This window comes from Salvelinus namaycush, chromosome 42 (genome assembly GCF_016432855.1).
Source record: "Salvelinus namaycush isolate Seneca chromosome 42, SaNama_1.0, whole genome shotgun sequence".
NCBI classification, from domain to species: Eukaryota; Metazoa; Chordata; class Actinopteri; order Salmoniformes; family Salmonidae; genus Salvelinus; species Salvelinus namaycush.
The window spans coordinates 8,449,185-8,465,675 of NC_052348.1; the positions used below are offsets into that span (position 1 = coordinate 8,449,185).

At 43.2% G+C, this 16,491-nt stretch overlaps 1 protein-coding gene across 2 annotated transcripts in view; it reads left to right on the forward strand.

The window, feature by feature from the left end:
- Positions 1 to 16,491, forward strand: part of LOC120034804 (zinc finger protein 69 homolog) — a 139,059-nt gene that overhangs the window by 114,954 nt on the left and 7,614 nt on the right. The window contains exons 1-5 of one of the 2 annotated variants that reach the window (XM_038981433.1): positions 10,769 to 11,246; positions 11,644 to 11,774; positions 11,970 to 12,134; positions 14,594 to 14,755; positions 15,141 to 15,252. In XM_038981433.1, the coding sequence (XP_038837361.1) occupies positions 10,988 to 11,246; positions 11,644 to 11,774; positions 11,970 to 12,134; positions 14,594 to 14,755; positions 15,141 to 15,252 (829 nt within the window). In that variant the 5' untranslated portion in view covers positions 10,769 to 10,987. Of the gene's footprint in view, positions 1 to 10,768; positions 11,247 to 11,643; positions 11,775 to 11,969; positions 12,135 to 14,593; positions 14,756 to 15,140; positions 15,253 to 16,491 lie in introns of those variants that run through there. The other variant, XM_038981432.1, reaches the window with a different exon arrangement.

Genomic DNA, 16,491 nt, shown 5'->3' on the forward strand with positions numbered 1-16,491 from the left:
GGTCTGATGCTGAGCAGTTGCCATACCAGGTCGGTGATGCAACCTGTCAGGATGCTCTTGATGGTGCAGATGTAGAACCTTTTGAGGATCTGGGGACCCATGCCAAATCTTTTCAGTCTACTGAGGGGGAAAAGGCGTTGTCGTGCCCTCTTCACGACTTTCTTGGTGTGTTTGAACCATGATAGTTTGTAGAGGATCAGTGTGGCAGATATGTTGTTGCCTACCCTTACCACCCGGCTGACAGCCAGGGGCCAATATTATTATCCCTTACGACATGCATTTGTCAGCTAAATTGCACTTTTATTCTGTACCACTCAACTCCCATTTATAATGAGTCTCATTTGTAATAAGAGGGATATAGCTGGATATAGGCCTATGTAGTGTTGATGTGTTGCTATAGTCGTGGATGAATCAGTGGAAGAGATCCATCATGCGCAATGTCAAAGTGGGGAAAAAACAACAACAAAAAAACAACATTAATGGAAAGTAAAACACTAATATTAGGCATGCACCGATATCCGATATGTTCCGTGCCCCAAAAAACGATACCAATATTTTTTAAGCATTCTAGTACAATTAAATAGTTAACACACACATGGACGCAGCAGTCTAAGGCACTGCATCTCAGTGCAAGAGGTGTCGCTACAGTCCCTGGTTCGAATCCAGGCTGTATCACATCCGGCCGTGATTGGGAGTCCCATAGGGCGGCGCATAATTGGCCCAGCGTCGTCCAGGTTTGGCCGGGGTAGGACGTCATTGTAAATAAGAATTTGTTCTTAACTGAATTGTCTAGTTAAATAAAGGATACACACACACACCACACTGACCAAAAAGTTATTTTGTTGGCATTTACATATGTCCTCATTACCAGTTAAACATAATCAAAATCTTTTTCTTTCACTTACTTGCTGTGCTGTTTCATGGTTATTTTGTTCAGTTGTTTCATTCTCAACCAGGATTTCATCATACTTGTCAAGCAAGGAAGTTTTCTGTCCGTGGCCTCTCTTCCTCGGTGCGCACTGTCACTGTGTCCGTTTCCATCTTGTCCAGCTGTGTATGTAACATTTCACCATAAACCCTGTTTCTTATCTGCATCGAAGTAGCAGTCTTTGTACCTAGCATTGAGCATGGTGGCGACATCGTAAAGAGGCTCAGAGATAATTCCACCGACTCGCTTGTTCACAGCCTCGAGTACTAATGTAAGTTTTAACCCCACGGTCTGTGTCGGCAGTTTTGTTGAGCAGGTGTTTCAATGCCATGACAGAGGCTATCACATCTGCTGCGGACGCAGTTGATGAGCTTATTTCTCGAGTCAGTTGTTCGAATGGAGCTAGCTAGTGTGTTCATGTTTTCAAGTTTCAAACATGTTCTCAAATGGCAGCAGCGGTATGAGAACCGACACATTCTTGAGCATGCAATACGGCTTTCCTCAGTAGGAAATCCTCGTCGACCCACTGTGCTGTCAGACTCGGCATGCTCATGGGGCTGACATTGCTGGTCCAAATGTCAGTTGTGGAGTATATATATATATATATATATATATATATATATACTGTGATTAGATAAGTATTGAACCTGAGTCAATACATTTTTGAAACACCTATTTGAAAAAATAAATAAAAAAAGACTTATTTTTAACTAAATACAATTAATGTGCATATTCTGTAAAAAATATACATTTTTCTATAAATAATGTGCATATTTTTTCCAAAATACAATCCACATTAGTACAAAAAAATCTGATATACCATCATTCGATTGTATTATTATTTCGTTTTTTGAATTTTGAAGTAAATATACATTTAGTCATATTTGTGGTTAAAAACTATTGCCAATTAAATGGGGGGCAGACCAACATTTTAAATATACTTAATTTTATTGACAAAAAGTGGTTCATCCATTGATCCTGAGAGAGAATGACCAAAAATATGGCTTAGTTTTATTTATTTACTTATCCCACAGCCAGCATTAGCATCACTGTTAGTGAAACAATGGGAGTGGTAGAGCCAATGCCAGGATGCTTCAAAAAGCATGCTCAAATCCTCAATGTCAGTTACATTTACATTACATTTAAGTCATTTAGCAGACGCTCTTATCCAGAGCGACTTACAAATTGGTGCATTCACCTTATGACATCCAGTGGAACAGCCACTTTACAATAGTGCATCTAAATCTTTTAAGGGGGGGGGGGGGGGGGGTCAGAAGGATTGCTTTATCCTATCCTAGGTATTCCTTAAAGAGGTGGGGTTTCAGGTGTCTCCGGAAGGTGGTGATTGACTCCGCTGTCCTGGCGTCGTGAGGGAGTTTGTTCCACCATTGGGGTGCCAGAGCAGCGAACAGTTTTGACTGGGCTGAGCGGGAACTGTACTTCCTCAGTGGTAGGGAGGCGAGCAGGCCAGAGGTGGATGAACGCAGTGCCCTTGTTTGGGTGTAGGGCCTGATCAGAGCCTGAAGGTACTGAGGTGCCGTTCCCCTCACAGCTCCGTAGGCAAGCACCATGGTCTTGTAGCGGATGCGAGCTTCAACTGGAAGCCAGTGGAGAGAGCGGAGGAGCGGGGTGACGTGAGAGAACTTGGGAAGGTTGAACACCAGACGGGCTGCGGCGTTCTGGATGAGTTGTAGGGGTTTAATGGCACAGGCAGGGAGCCCAGCCAACAGCGAGTTGCAGTAATCCAGACGGGAGATGACAAGTGCCTGGATTAGGACCTGCGCCGCTTCCTGTGTGAGGCAGGGTCGTACTCTGCGGATGTTGTAGAGCATGAACCTACAGGAACGGGCCACCGCCTTGATGTTAGTTGAGAACGACAGGGTGTTGTCCAGGATCACGCCAAGGTTCTTAGCGCTCTGGGAGGAGGACACAATGGAGTTGTCAACCGTGATGGCGAGATCATGGAACGGGCAGTCCTTCCCCGGGAGGAAGAGCAGCTCCGTCTTGCCGAGGTTCAGCTTGAGGTGGTGATCCGTCATCCACACTGATATGTCTGCCAGACATGCAGAGATGCGATTCGCCACCTGGTCATCAGAAGGGGGAAAGGAGAAGATTAATTGTGTGTCATCTGCATAGCAATGATAGGAGAGACCATGTGAGGTTATGACAGAGCCAAGTGACTTGGTGTATAGCGAGAATAGGAGAGGGCCTAGAACAGAGCCCTGGGGGACACCAGTGGTGAGAGCGCGTGGTGAGGAGACAGATTCTCGCCACGCCACCTGGTAGGAGCGACCTGTCAGGTAGGACGCAATCCAAGCGTGGGCCGCGCCGGAGATGCCCAACTCGGAGAGGGTGGAGAGGAGGATCTGATGGTTCACAGTATCGAAGGCAGCCGATAGGTCTAGAAGGATGAGAGCAGAGGAGAGAGAGTTAGCTTTAGCAGTGCGGAGCGCCTCCGTGATACAGAGAAGAGCAGTCTCAGTTGAATGACTAGTCTTGAAACCTGACTGATTTGGATCAAGAAGGTCATTCTGAGAGAGATAGCAGGAGAGCTGGCCAAGGACGGCACGTTCAAGAGTTTTGGAGAGAAAAGAAAGAAGGGATACTGGTCTGTAGTTGTTGACATCGGAGGGATCGAGTGTAGGTTTTTTCAGAAGGGGTGCAACTCTCGCTCTCTTGAAGACGGAAGGGACGTAGCCAGCGGTCAAGGATGAGTTGATGAGCGAGGTGAGGTAAGGGAGAAGGTCTCCGGAAATGGTCTGGAGAAGAGAGGAGGGGATAGGGTCAAGCGGGCAGGTTGTTGGGCGGCCGGCCGTCACAAGACGCGAGATTTCATCTGGAGAGAGAGGGGAGAAAGAGGTCAGAGCACAGGGTAGGGCAGTGTGAGCAGAACCAGCGGTGTCGTTTGACTTAGCAAACGAGGATCGGATGTCGTCGACCTTCTTTTCAAAATGGTTGACGAAGTCATCTGCAGGGGGGGGGGAGGGGGAGGAGGATTCAGGAGGGAGGAGAAGGTGACAAAGAGCTTCCTAGGGTTAGAGGCAGATGCTTGGAATTTAGAGTGGTAGAAAGTGGCTTTAGCAGCAGAGACAGAAGAGGAAAATGTAGAGAGGAGGGAGTGAAGGGATGCCAGGTCCGCAGGGAGGTGAGTTTTCCTCCATTTCCGCTCGGCTGCCCGGAGCCCTGTTCTGTGAGCTCGCAATGAGTCGTCGAGCCACGGAGCGGGAGGGGAGGACCGAGCCGGCCTGGAGGATAGGGGACATAGAGAGTCAAAGGATGCAGAAAGGGAGGAGAGGAGGGTTGAGGAGGCAGAATCAGGAGATAGGTTGGAGAAGGTTTGAGCAGAGGGAAGAGATGATAGGATGGAAGAGGAGAGAGTAGCGGGGGAGAGAGAGCGAAGGTTGGGACGGCGCGATACCATCCGAGTAGGGGCAGTGTGGGAAGTGTTGGATGAGAGCGAGAGGGAAAAGGATACAAGGTAGTGGTCGGAGACTTGGAGGGGAGTTGCAATGAGGTTAGTGGAAGAACAGCATCTAGTAAAGATGAGGTCAAGCGTATTGCCTGCCTTGTGAGTAGGGGGGGAAGGTGAGAGGGTGAGGTCAAAAGAGGAGAGGAGTGGAAAGAAGGAGGCAGAGAGGAATGAGTCAAAGGTAGACGTGGGGAGGTTAAAGTCACCCAGAACTGTGAGAGGTGAGCCGTCCTCAGGAAAGGAGCTTATCAAGGCATCAAGCTCATTGATGAACTCTCCGAGGGAACCTGGAGGGCGATAAATGATAAGGATGTTAAGCTTGAAAGGGCTGGTAACTGTGACAGCATGGAATTCAAAGGAGGCGATAGACAGATGGGTAAGGGGAGAAAGAGAGAATGACCACTTGGGAGAGATGAGGATCCCGGTGCCACCACCCCGCTGACCAGAAGCTCTCGGGGTGTGCGAGAACACGTGGGCAGACGAAGAGAGAGCAGTAGGAGTAGCAGTGTTATCTGTGGTGATCCATGTTTCCGTCAGTGCCAAGAAGTCGAGGGACTGGAGGGAAGCATAGGCTGAGATGAACTCTGCCTTGTTGGCCGCAGATCGGCAGTTCCAGAGGCTACCGGAGACCTGGAACTCCACGTGGGTCGTGCGGGCTGGGACCACCAGGTTAGGGTGGCCGCGGCCACGCGGTGTGAAGCGTTTGTATGGTCTGTGCAGAGAGGAGAGAACAGGGATAGACAGACACATAGTTGACAGGCTACAGAAGAGGCTACGCTAATGCAAAGGAGATTGGAATGACAAGTGGACTACACGTCTCGAATGTTCAGAAAGTTAAGCTTACGTTGCAAAAATCTTATTGACTAAAATGATTAAAATGATACAGTACTGCTGAAGTAGGCTGGCTAGCAGTGGCTGCGTTGTTGACTTTGTTTGAAAGTGTAGCTGGCTGGGTAACCTCGATAGCTGGCTAGGTAACCTCGGTAACTGGCCAGATAATTAGTCTAACTACACAATTGTCCTAGATACAAGGACAGCAAAGACAACTATGTAGCTAGCTAACACTAGCTAGCTAAATGAAATGAAGTGAAATGTGATACTACCTGTCGGAGCGAAGTGGAATGCGACCGGGTTGTTGAATGCGGAAGTCCAGTTCAAACCAAATGTTATTGCAACCCAAATACCATATTAAGTTGCACATATAGAATATTGGAGGATATTATAGAAATTCTGCATTTCCAGTATAATAACTATTTTTCAGAGAATACACACCAATACAGCACTATGTGTACATTGAGGGGTAGATGGTTTCTGTATTACAGTTCTACCAAGCATCCATAGCACTGACATACTTTTATCAGCTGTTTTGACTGGAACTAACCGTATATGTAAGGTCATTTTGATTTTGTTCACGGTCATACCTAGTTATAACCCGTTATAACCATAGACAAGTACTTGAGGAGCTATATCTCTGCAGATGATCTGTCTATCATCACTGATATAGGTCCCCCTCTACCCTCTAGTGATAAAGCAGGATGCTACTCTACAGGACTGTTTTGCTAACACAGACTGGAATATGTTCCGGGAATGGCATTGAGGAGTATACCACCTCAGTCACCGGCTTCATCAATAAGTGCATCGACAACGTCGTCCCCACAGTGACCGTACGTACATATCCCAACCAGAAGCCATGGATTACAGGCAACATCCGCACCGAGCTAAAGGCTAGAGCTGCCGCTTTCAACGAGCAGGACATTAGTCCGGATGCTTATATGAAATCCAGCTATGCCCTCAGACGAACCAACAAGCAGGCAAAGCGTCAATACAGGACTAAGATTGAATCCTAATACACTGGCTCTGATGCTCATTGGATGTGGCAGGGCTTGAAAACTAATACGGACTACAAAGAGAAACCCAGCCGCAAGCTATATTATGATGACATTTTGTGACGTTTTTGTTCGGCTTGGGTTTTGTCGGCTGTTCAGGCACACACTTTTTCTTTTTCAAGGCCAGCCGAACCAAAGTCTACACACCTTTGTTTGTGATTGGTTAACTGTAAGGTTGACACAAGTTTCTTCTTATTGATACAGCCCTAAACTCAGTGTGAATGACAAGCTAACCAACTAAACTAAAGATCTTTATAACTTTTGATCAAACATAATTTTGTCAGAGAAATAAAATTATAAGTTTCCCACAAAGATTGGTAGCAAGGTCAAGCTAGTCAAAATGTTGCAAACGTTTGCAACATTATATAGTCTACTGTAGTCTCAGTTAATGATATTTGATGTTCATTAATGTTTTGGATATGTGTACTAAATAGCCCTCTTTTTTTATTTTTCAAGGCACAAACACCAGTGAATGGAGACAGCACCTGGTTTTGTTCTCTGCGCCCCAGCACCAATGTTTCCTCTAAACTGCCGTGCAGAAGAAATATCAGCCCATGCAAAGAAGCAAGAGATTGAACTTCACTCAACTTTCTAGAGTTTTCCCCGTTAGTTAACACAATCAACGTTTCCCTTTACTGTTGGAATTGTGATCGAATCAACACAATATTAGCCACTTTCAATGCAACATAATGAAACAAAATGAACTATGCAAGACTATAGTATGCAAAACTAGCTATGCAAGATATTTTGTTGTAGGCAGAACGCATCGGAGTAGGATTCTGTTATATTGACCGGCACGACTGAGGCCCGTACTCTACACAGACTGGTGCGCCATAACCAATCAGAGATGCAGTAGGCCTATATGCAAATTGACCATTGCCATATATGGATCTGTGCCATTCACTTTGAACTGGACTGTGTTTACAGCATGAGCGGTCATTGGTAGTTGCACTTGTTTTGAGATCAAAGCGAGAGCTACATGTAGCCACGTGCACATTTGTTCATATGCGTGAGTGTTTAGCCCAGTTATAGATCATTTGTAGTCAGCAATGGAGGAGGGATTGTTTCTTTCAAGTGAGTGAAGTAAAGAGCTTTTTTTGTCTTAAATGGGGCAGTGTTGTATTTTGAGACAGGCTTGAATAAATTAAGTAGCCAATAGGCAGAGGGTAGCATAATTTGTCTGATTCTTTGTAATAATGGTATGGGAATAATGATGCATTGGATTTTGTAAAGTGGTTTCTTGCATCAAATAACACAACATTTTCAGTCACCTCGATGTCTGAAGGACAACTAGATTAACTTAATGTCAAGCCCTGCATGTTTTTCGGAGTAGGATTCACATTGGCTGCCAATGTAAATTGAATGATAGACCTGCTATTTCCATGTTAAAATGTTATGGGATGCATTTTCTCCATTGTTTTTTATGGTAGGCCTACATTATGATCAAATAGCCACAGTAGCCTACTTGACCACTGTTAAAATGGTAACTTAAAGCGGATACAGCCTCAGTGTTCACAGTAAACGCACGCCGGAAGTTGCACAGAATTTTCAAGTTTGCGCTCAGCAGACCAGAAATTTGCTCACTGCTCAATTCGAGGGAACATTGCCCCCATCTTCCCTCTACCAATTCCTCTCCAACTTTCCCCCACCTATTTTGGGATAAGTGGTCTATTCAGTTGCTTGTTAACAGGGAGCCATGTAGGATTAACGCCTGTCAATTGATCACTGGCAGGACTCAGTTCCTAACATAAGCTTCACTGACCACAATGTGAAAGATTGTACATGTGATGATGTATGTCTTTGAACCAAAGACATTTTCTATCACCAATGTACTTTCTAGAAAACTGTTGTCTGCAGCATCAGTGGATATAATTATGTTGTGCAATAGATCACTGATCTTACAAATTGTGTCTAATATTTGACATGTTACATATGTAAATATGTGGAACATAATCTTCTTGTAAATCTTCCTGTGGTCATAAAGTCATGAATACCAGGTCAGGTTTTACCTGACATTGCATCATATGTCATAAACAGTTTACAGTTTAGTCATTTAGCAGATGCTCTTATCCAGAGCAATTAGGGTTAAGTGCCTTGCTCAAACACAGACTTTTCACCTAGTCGGCTTGGGGATTCAAACCAGCAACCTTTTGGTTACTGGCTCAACGCCTCTTAACCATTAGGCTACCTGCTGCCCAGATATCAATCAAACAGACAATCCCCCCCCCCCCCCCCCCCCCTCATAAATCACAAGGTGTGAACCAAATTTTGACAGATTGGACCCTATAGGAACTACTGATGCATCATGGGTGAATAAACTTTATTTAAAAACTGATTGGAGATTTTACGGGAACTTCAAACATTTTTACAGTAATGAGAAATGTGTGTTTCCGTGATAAATATAATGGTTTTATGTCAACTTCAAATAATAAATCATTTTTATAATTCAGGGTGAATTCATAAGTGGGACACTTTTTGCATTTCCATCTTCTGTAACCTCTTTCGACATATATCCAACATATTAGCCCAACACATGATACATTTCTGAAATCTTCAAGACGTTTTCTAATCACACAAAAATGACAAATGTTGATATCATATTCACAGGAGGCATGACACACCCATTTGTGTACACTGAGCCAAAACCATATTTTCAGTTTGCATTTGGTAACTAGGACAGCAGGTTAGATAAACTGGGATAGTTGTAATTGTACCCCAATGACAAATTCAATTTTGTGTGATTAGGAAACATCTTGAGGATTTCAGAAATCTATCGAAAGAGGTGACAGAAGCCGAATATGAAAAAAGTGTATCACTTTTTCAGAATTCACCCAGTGATAGTTCTACTTGGTGCCAAAAATACTAGGATAACATTACAACAAGTACTACAAGAACCAGAGCCCTGCCTAACCAAAGTACAGGGGGTCCCTAATGTAAACTGGATGTCTTTCCTCCATTGGAAAAGCCTATAAAGACTGTCGCACTTTAACTACTTCATGCTGTACTACTTTAGCTAGCTATGGTTGGTAAAGCAGGAAAACTAAAAACATGACTGAATTACTAAATTGAAACATAATATTGCAACTTTTTATTTTATTTTGATGTACCAGCACATAGTATGCACTATAATACATGATTTTGCACGGTGCATTATTTATGACAGTTTTATAACCTCAAAGGGATACTTCAGGATTTGGCACTGAGACCCTTAATCTTTTTCAGATGAACTCGTGGATGCCATTTTAATGTGTCTGTGTCCAGTATGAAGGAAGTTAAATGTAGTTTCACAAGCCAATACTAACTAGCATTAGTGCAACGACTGGAAGTCTATGGGTATCTGCTAGCATGCTAGTAGATACCTGACTTGACAAAAGGGATCTGCTCAAACGTGCACATTAGTTTTGATTTTCACTTGTCAGACCAAGAAATAATCTTCAGGATTAACCCTTTAAAGCCCAATGTTATATATCTGTAACATTGTCTTTAAACACCTGGTTAAGCGTCTGTACATGATTAATATATAAAAGGAAACCACTATCTTCAAGAAGACATCCCCATAAACACTTTTGGCACCCTCTGGTGGCCAATCGTTGTAATTACACTATCAGAGATTTGCGCTGAAAATCCCAAATGCTCATCCGAATGGTCTCGTACATTGTCAAAAAGTTGAGTTTCTGAAATTCAATGCATGCAAAATGCTTATACAATGTCCAGAGACGTGAGTACATTTTCTAAGAATAATGTTAATTTTTAGCTAAGTAAAGCCACTTGAAAGTGTGTTACCTAACGTTATATGTAACATCGGGGATTAAGTGATGCAAATCAAACCCCACAGAAATATGTTATTTTGGGTCTCCTTGAGCATTCCTATCACACTTGATAATTTTTTTTGCAAGGAAAACTGGATCTGGGTACTGAAAGGTTAAACTGTCGCAGTTTATATGATGTCCCAGGTTTTTTTCAAGTAACATTGTATAAAAGACTTAATGACTTAATCCGAATTTATTTCGGTAAGAATTTTGGGTGAAAATGTACAACATTCTGGCTAAAATGTAGACACAGTGCCATAAACTAGGCATCTTAGTCTTCAGAATGACAGTTGATTTTTGCAGATGAATCATGGTTTTGTAACTCAATTTGCTACCATGGTTAAAACTGGGCTGCGTTCAGTATTTTGATGGATAATTGCTGTACTGAATGAAAACGTGGAAGGGGATTGGTTGTGGTTTGGTGAACACTGTCAGCATGGCCACTGCCCATTAAATACAGTACCTCGCTTATTGCTTTAAGGCACACCTTGTCACACCCACCAAACCGGAGCAAACGTATCTCAAAGTCTGTTCAACAACGTTTTTGGGAAACGTGTTGTTCAGTACAAACCCTTCCGCAACGTAGCAAACGTGCAGCGAACTGAACGCTCCTCTGGTTTCATAAGCGTCACCAGCGCAAACCCTTTTAATTTAGCCACACCCTTTGAACTATGACGCCAATCATCCATGTAAACGGAAGTAAACGACCAAAAACTATTTTCACGTTAGCGTTTTTATATAGACGTTTATTAACACCATGGAACTAAGATTATGACTAATTTAACTGCACAGCATCACATATTTACCCCACGTAGTATTTAATTCGCGTTGGATACCGGTCTTGGTTGATATACGTTATCTAGGTAATGCTAGTTAGCTGCTAACGTTAGCTACAATGGCTAACTGTATGGTTTTTCACACTCAAATAGCCTCCATTATGGAGGTGCTAGCGAATGCAGCCGTGGCAGAGATCTGTAAACTCGTAGACGACGATTATGCAGTGTTTCGATTGGAAATCACTCAAAGCCAGAAAGAAAACAGGGGATTGCGGAGGAAACTACAACTACTGGAACTGAAGGTGGCACGAGAGCGCGTCGTTGCCAGTCGTCCCAGTAGTGTCAAGATCCTCGACCGATACAGAGGAATGGCAAGAGGTACATTTTGCAGTAGGCCGAGGTGCGCGGCCTGCTGCGGTTCATATATAGCTCAGTGCCTGTCGCCCCATTCCCCTCTGCACATGTGTGACTATAGATGTGTTAACCACATATGGTATTGGTCAGTTTTTGGATAGTATGCAATAATTCCCGTGATTACTTTGCCATCTTGCACAAAGACACAATATCATATTCTAACCAGATTCATGTTTAATGCATTTCCTATGATTTACTAATTTAATACAATGAGGCATGATATATAATTAATATATGAAGTTATGCGAAGTGTTACTTTACATCCTTGCCAATTCTAGACGTGTCAATAGTGTACAATATATAGTTGAGCATTGACGGTCCCTAACCTAAACACCTCTTTCCCCCCCATTAACTCTCGCAGGTGAAGGACATCTCACTGGAGGCCACAAGAGCTTTGTGAAGCCAGCAGGGCCCAATACATGGGGAGATGACCAATCAATCACTGTTGATGAGGAGAGTGGAACCACAACCCAGCACGTTATCGTGATAGAGGTTAGTATAATAGTATTTAGATCAAAATTACATCAAATGTACATCCAATGTAGCCTCTTTATTTCAGAATGGCTCCCCTCAGCTATTCATGAACATCTTTATTTATAAGCCATGGGAGCTTGTGAGACTTCCTGACAACATTGTTATCCAATTAAACTCAGGTACCAGTAATAACCTCTTCCCTTCTTGTGTCAGTCTACAGATGCAGAGGCTGCAGGTCCTGGGGTTAAGCAGGAGAGGTCTGAAGGAGAGGATGACCTACGGCACAGCAGAGACATCCAGACTGGAGAGGCGGCTGTAGCCACGGAGGACACCACCACTGCCCCAGCGCAGCCCAGGACCCGGTGCAGTATCACGGAGGTCAGTGGAACGCTGAACGCCATCCTCAAGTCACAGACAGACACCAAGAAATTAACTGTAACACACAGACTCTTACACACAGGATCTGACCACAGATCAGACCCAGAGAGGCTGGGCCTGGGGAGACTGGGCTATCCTCCTGCTCCCGGCTCAGAGTACTTACCAGTATTTCACCAGAGCCAGAGGACGGTTAATTCTTGTGTGGATGGTGATGGTGACACGTTAGACACTGGAGGTGATGATCCATCTTGTTCTTACACTACAGAGATGGACCCTGGCAACATGCCCTTGGGTTTAGACACACAGACTGATCTGTCTAGAGGGGACTGGAACCGGTACAGTAGTAGTGTATACTCTGAAGGGTGCCTAGATGAGAAAGGGGAGGTTATAATGATAGATGAGATGACTGTGAAAGTGGAGGGTGACGCTCCTCCCACATGGAATGCAGATAGTCACCTAGGAGACAGACAGTCACAGGGCACAGATTTCTTAGATTACAGGGGAAGCTTAGAGACAAATCCAAATGTCACTACCCTCTCCCCTTTATACACGCTCAGGGATCGCGACCCAGTATCCACGTCGATGGGGACTTCCGATTCACATGGCCGCGTCCTTTTCGATCAGGTATTGAACTCAAACGACATGGCTAGAGCCCAGGCTCAGAGAGGTCGAGCCACATCAGGCAGTAGTAAAGAGAAACAGTTCCTCTGCATGTTCTGTAACAAAGGCTTCAGCTGCCCCAAAAATGTGGATATTCACCAGAGGGTTCACACAGGGGTGAAACCCTTTAGCTGTACCCAGTGTCATATGTGCTTTGCCCAGGCTGGCAACCTGAAAAAGCACCAGAGGGTCCACACAGGGGAGAAACCCTACAGCTGTACACAGTGTGAGAAGAGGTTCTCCCGCCAGGACCACCTGAAAATGCACCTGAAGGTCCACACAGGAGAGAGGCCGTTCGCCTGTACGCACTGCGGAAAAAGGTTCTCTGAGAGGAGATACCTCAGGACACACCAGCAGAAAAACCATTCCACTCTATAACATAGAAAGTAACCATTCCACTTGACAGCTTAGATCTAACCCTGAGACAAAGATTCATTTTTATTGTCAGTAGAGAAGATCCACAGATGCATTTGGAGTAACGAGAGTAACAAATTTCAGTGTTGAATATTCCTGGGTAGAAATTGTATCCAGACATTGTGTGATTTATAAGGCATATATAAGCCTAAAAAGTCTGTTACATATTGTGTTTGTACTGTGTAGGATATATTATGTTTTCATATGGTTTATTTAACACTTGTTTATGTTTAATAAACATAAAATGGGACTTTTCATTCCAAGACTGTAATTAAGAAGGTTTCAATCCAACCTTTATGTGAGAAAAGTACATGTCGGATAAAAAATGTAATGACAGGCCTGATGGAAACAGAAATATTTTCGGTAAACTTTCCAAATGTCGACAAAACAAAGTACGCTAGACAAGATGGGATCTTTTTGTGACTGATTAAAGTCAATTATGCGAGAATTTCGGCGGAAACACTTATGTTGTGTGGTCCTCCCGCTACGACTTGTCAGAAACAGTGTATTAGGCAAAATATGAAATAAATAATGATGGATTTCACAGGGTGGTGAAAGTGCATGGTGATGAGCTAGATGGTGCTTTCCGATAAATATTGAGGGTCTTATTCTGGTGACATGATGATCAATGTTTGGTTGCCATTTGACAAATACAAATAATATCGCTCTTTTGTGCGTAATAATAATCTCATCATGTAGGCTATACGTGCGATCTGGCCAACAGTGTGCAGATAGCACTGCCAATACCAGAGTGGGAACACTCCCTACATTCTTTTTTGAGAAAAACATCAATAGAGTTAAAAATGTGATGGAAACCCATTTAACTTGTATTTTTTATTCGGTACATGGAATTTAACTTTAAAAGGTATTTTTATGTGCGCTACATCACCACACACAGCCTTTCATCCGCAACAAGTCAATTTGATGGAAACGCATCTCTGGTGGGAAAATGCGCATTTTGTTTTTAGAATATTCGCATAAAAATGTGTCGCCAATTGGATGGAAACATGGCTACGGAGACACTCTTTAATATCTGATCTCACCCTATTCTGCATACACCCGACGAGGCTTTATAACCAATTTACACTTACTAAATATACCTACACATACCCACACACTAACAAACACCTACTGTACACGTCAACATATTTTAGTCAGGTCTGATGACTGATGACTTTTGACTCATAGCTGACTTGTTTTTACCCACATCATATTAATGTCCACCATGATGGGCTTAAGAACAATGAAGTCATTCTGTAACTACAGTATAGGACTCAAACGTAGTGATGATGGGTAAACACGATGTTGAAAGTGTGTTTATTATCTGTGTGTACGTACCTGAGGGAGTGTATGTCTGTGTAATCTGTATCACCTCTCTCTTCCAGGAGGAGGGTCCAGAGGTGCTGCTGGGGAAGGAGGAGGGTTGTGAGAAGGGTCTGGGGAACCCTGAGGGGACCATGGTCATGGAGGACAACCAGACTACACCACCTCCTGAACCCACAGAGGAAACAGCTGAGCAACACAGGACCACACACAGTCTCACTGAGGTGACCCCACTGTGAACTACTGTCTGAGTGGTATTAGGTCAGGGCCTCTATCCACAAAGCCCTCAGAATAGGAGTGCTGATCTAAGATCAGTTTTGCCTTTTAGATCATAATGAATAAGACTATATAGACAGGCCTGATACTAGATCAGCTATATAGACAGGCCTGATACTAGATCAGCAATCTTACTATTTTACGCTTTGTGGATACGGGCCCAGGTCTTGGCCATGCATTTGAATTATAAAACTATTAAAGAGTGACAAGTGATCAAATTAACTAACATGTTTGCATAGCAATCCCTCATTGCCCAATCAGAAGATGCTCCATAGCAGGGTGCTCATATCAGATTTATTGATCCAACATCCTCTCACTCTGTATCTCTTACAGTCAGTAGACATGGAGGATGGGAAGCCTGATCTGTTGCTGGTCAAAGAGGAGACGATAGAAGACGAACCAGAGAGCATTGATCTGTTGAGTGGACTAAAGATGGGGGAGCAAGGTATGGGATACATACATGGTTCTTTCTATAAATAATGGGGCCAATGTGTGACATTAGGATCAACATTTCTAAATGGTTTGAAGCAAAATCAAAATAATTTTCATGCAGTTCCACATACCTATACTTAGAGGAATATATGCAAATTGTCCCTTAACGCCACCTATACAACAACATAGGCCCAAGACTATACATCCTTTAAGAAGGGTTCATACAGACATTGGAAAGTCAAATTGAAGGACTTTCAGGGATATTTTCAAGCACCCCATTAACACTTTAAGAATAATGGATTTTTAGGCCTTGTCAATGCATTGATATACAAATTATTATTACCTTGTGATGCAGCCACACATAATAAAGCCATGAATAACGGTAGCATTAATCTCACCATTTCTATATCACCATTGCTGTTTTTATAACGAGAAAGCGACCAAAAACCAGGTTCCTTTTGTACTGGAAGGATTTGTATGGAAAGACAAGTTGAAGCCAGAATTAGATGTTGTCATCCTCTTAATAACCACACATGGTTTTACCAAAACAGAGTAGCGCAACACCCTTCAACTGAAGCAGCGGGAAACAAACGAAAGTGGCCACTCACAAAAACGGATCAAAAAAGAAATCGGATAATTATAAGGGAGCAGGAGAACTTATACATTGGTTATAATAATTACAAGGACATTAGTGCCAAGATGTAGCACCACATTCAGGAAATGTCTGATTTTCAAGGTAGGCCAATTCCAATACATTTCTGAGCTTCAAGTTCAACTAGGCTAATCTTCAAGCCTGTTATATTGTTTAAAACTGCAGCAGTAACATGGACACTAAAATGTATTTTTCATTAACAGATCATATTGGGATGAAGCCCACTGAGCTGTGAAATTTGTTGTCATTATATCCAGAATAATTCATAGGAATAGCATTGGGTGTTCCGCAATAGTCTATCCTTCACAATTGCGCACAGTAGACTCGGGTGTCGAATCCGAGGCATGAAAACATGAACTCATTACCTTGATGGTTTCTCTGTTAAATCTAACTTGACCTTGCTGTAAATAAAGCAGAAAACAACTTATGACCAACATCAATTTGGTAAGAATATTGGATCCAACTTGGATCCAGGCACAACTGTCTTCACCGGCGTTTTGAATGAGACATTCTTCGCAAACACCTTTTTTCCAGCACTTGTTTTGTTTCATCGCATGTGCTATTACAACAGCTGTTTCTCACTTGACTGTCATTCAGAAA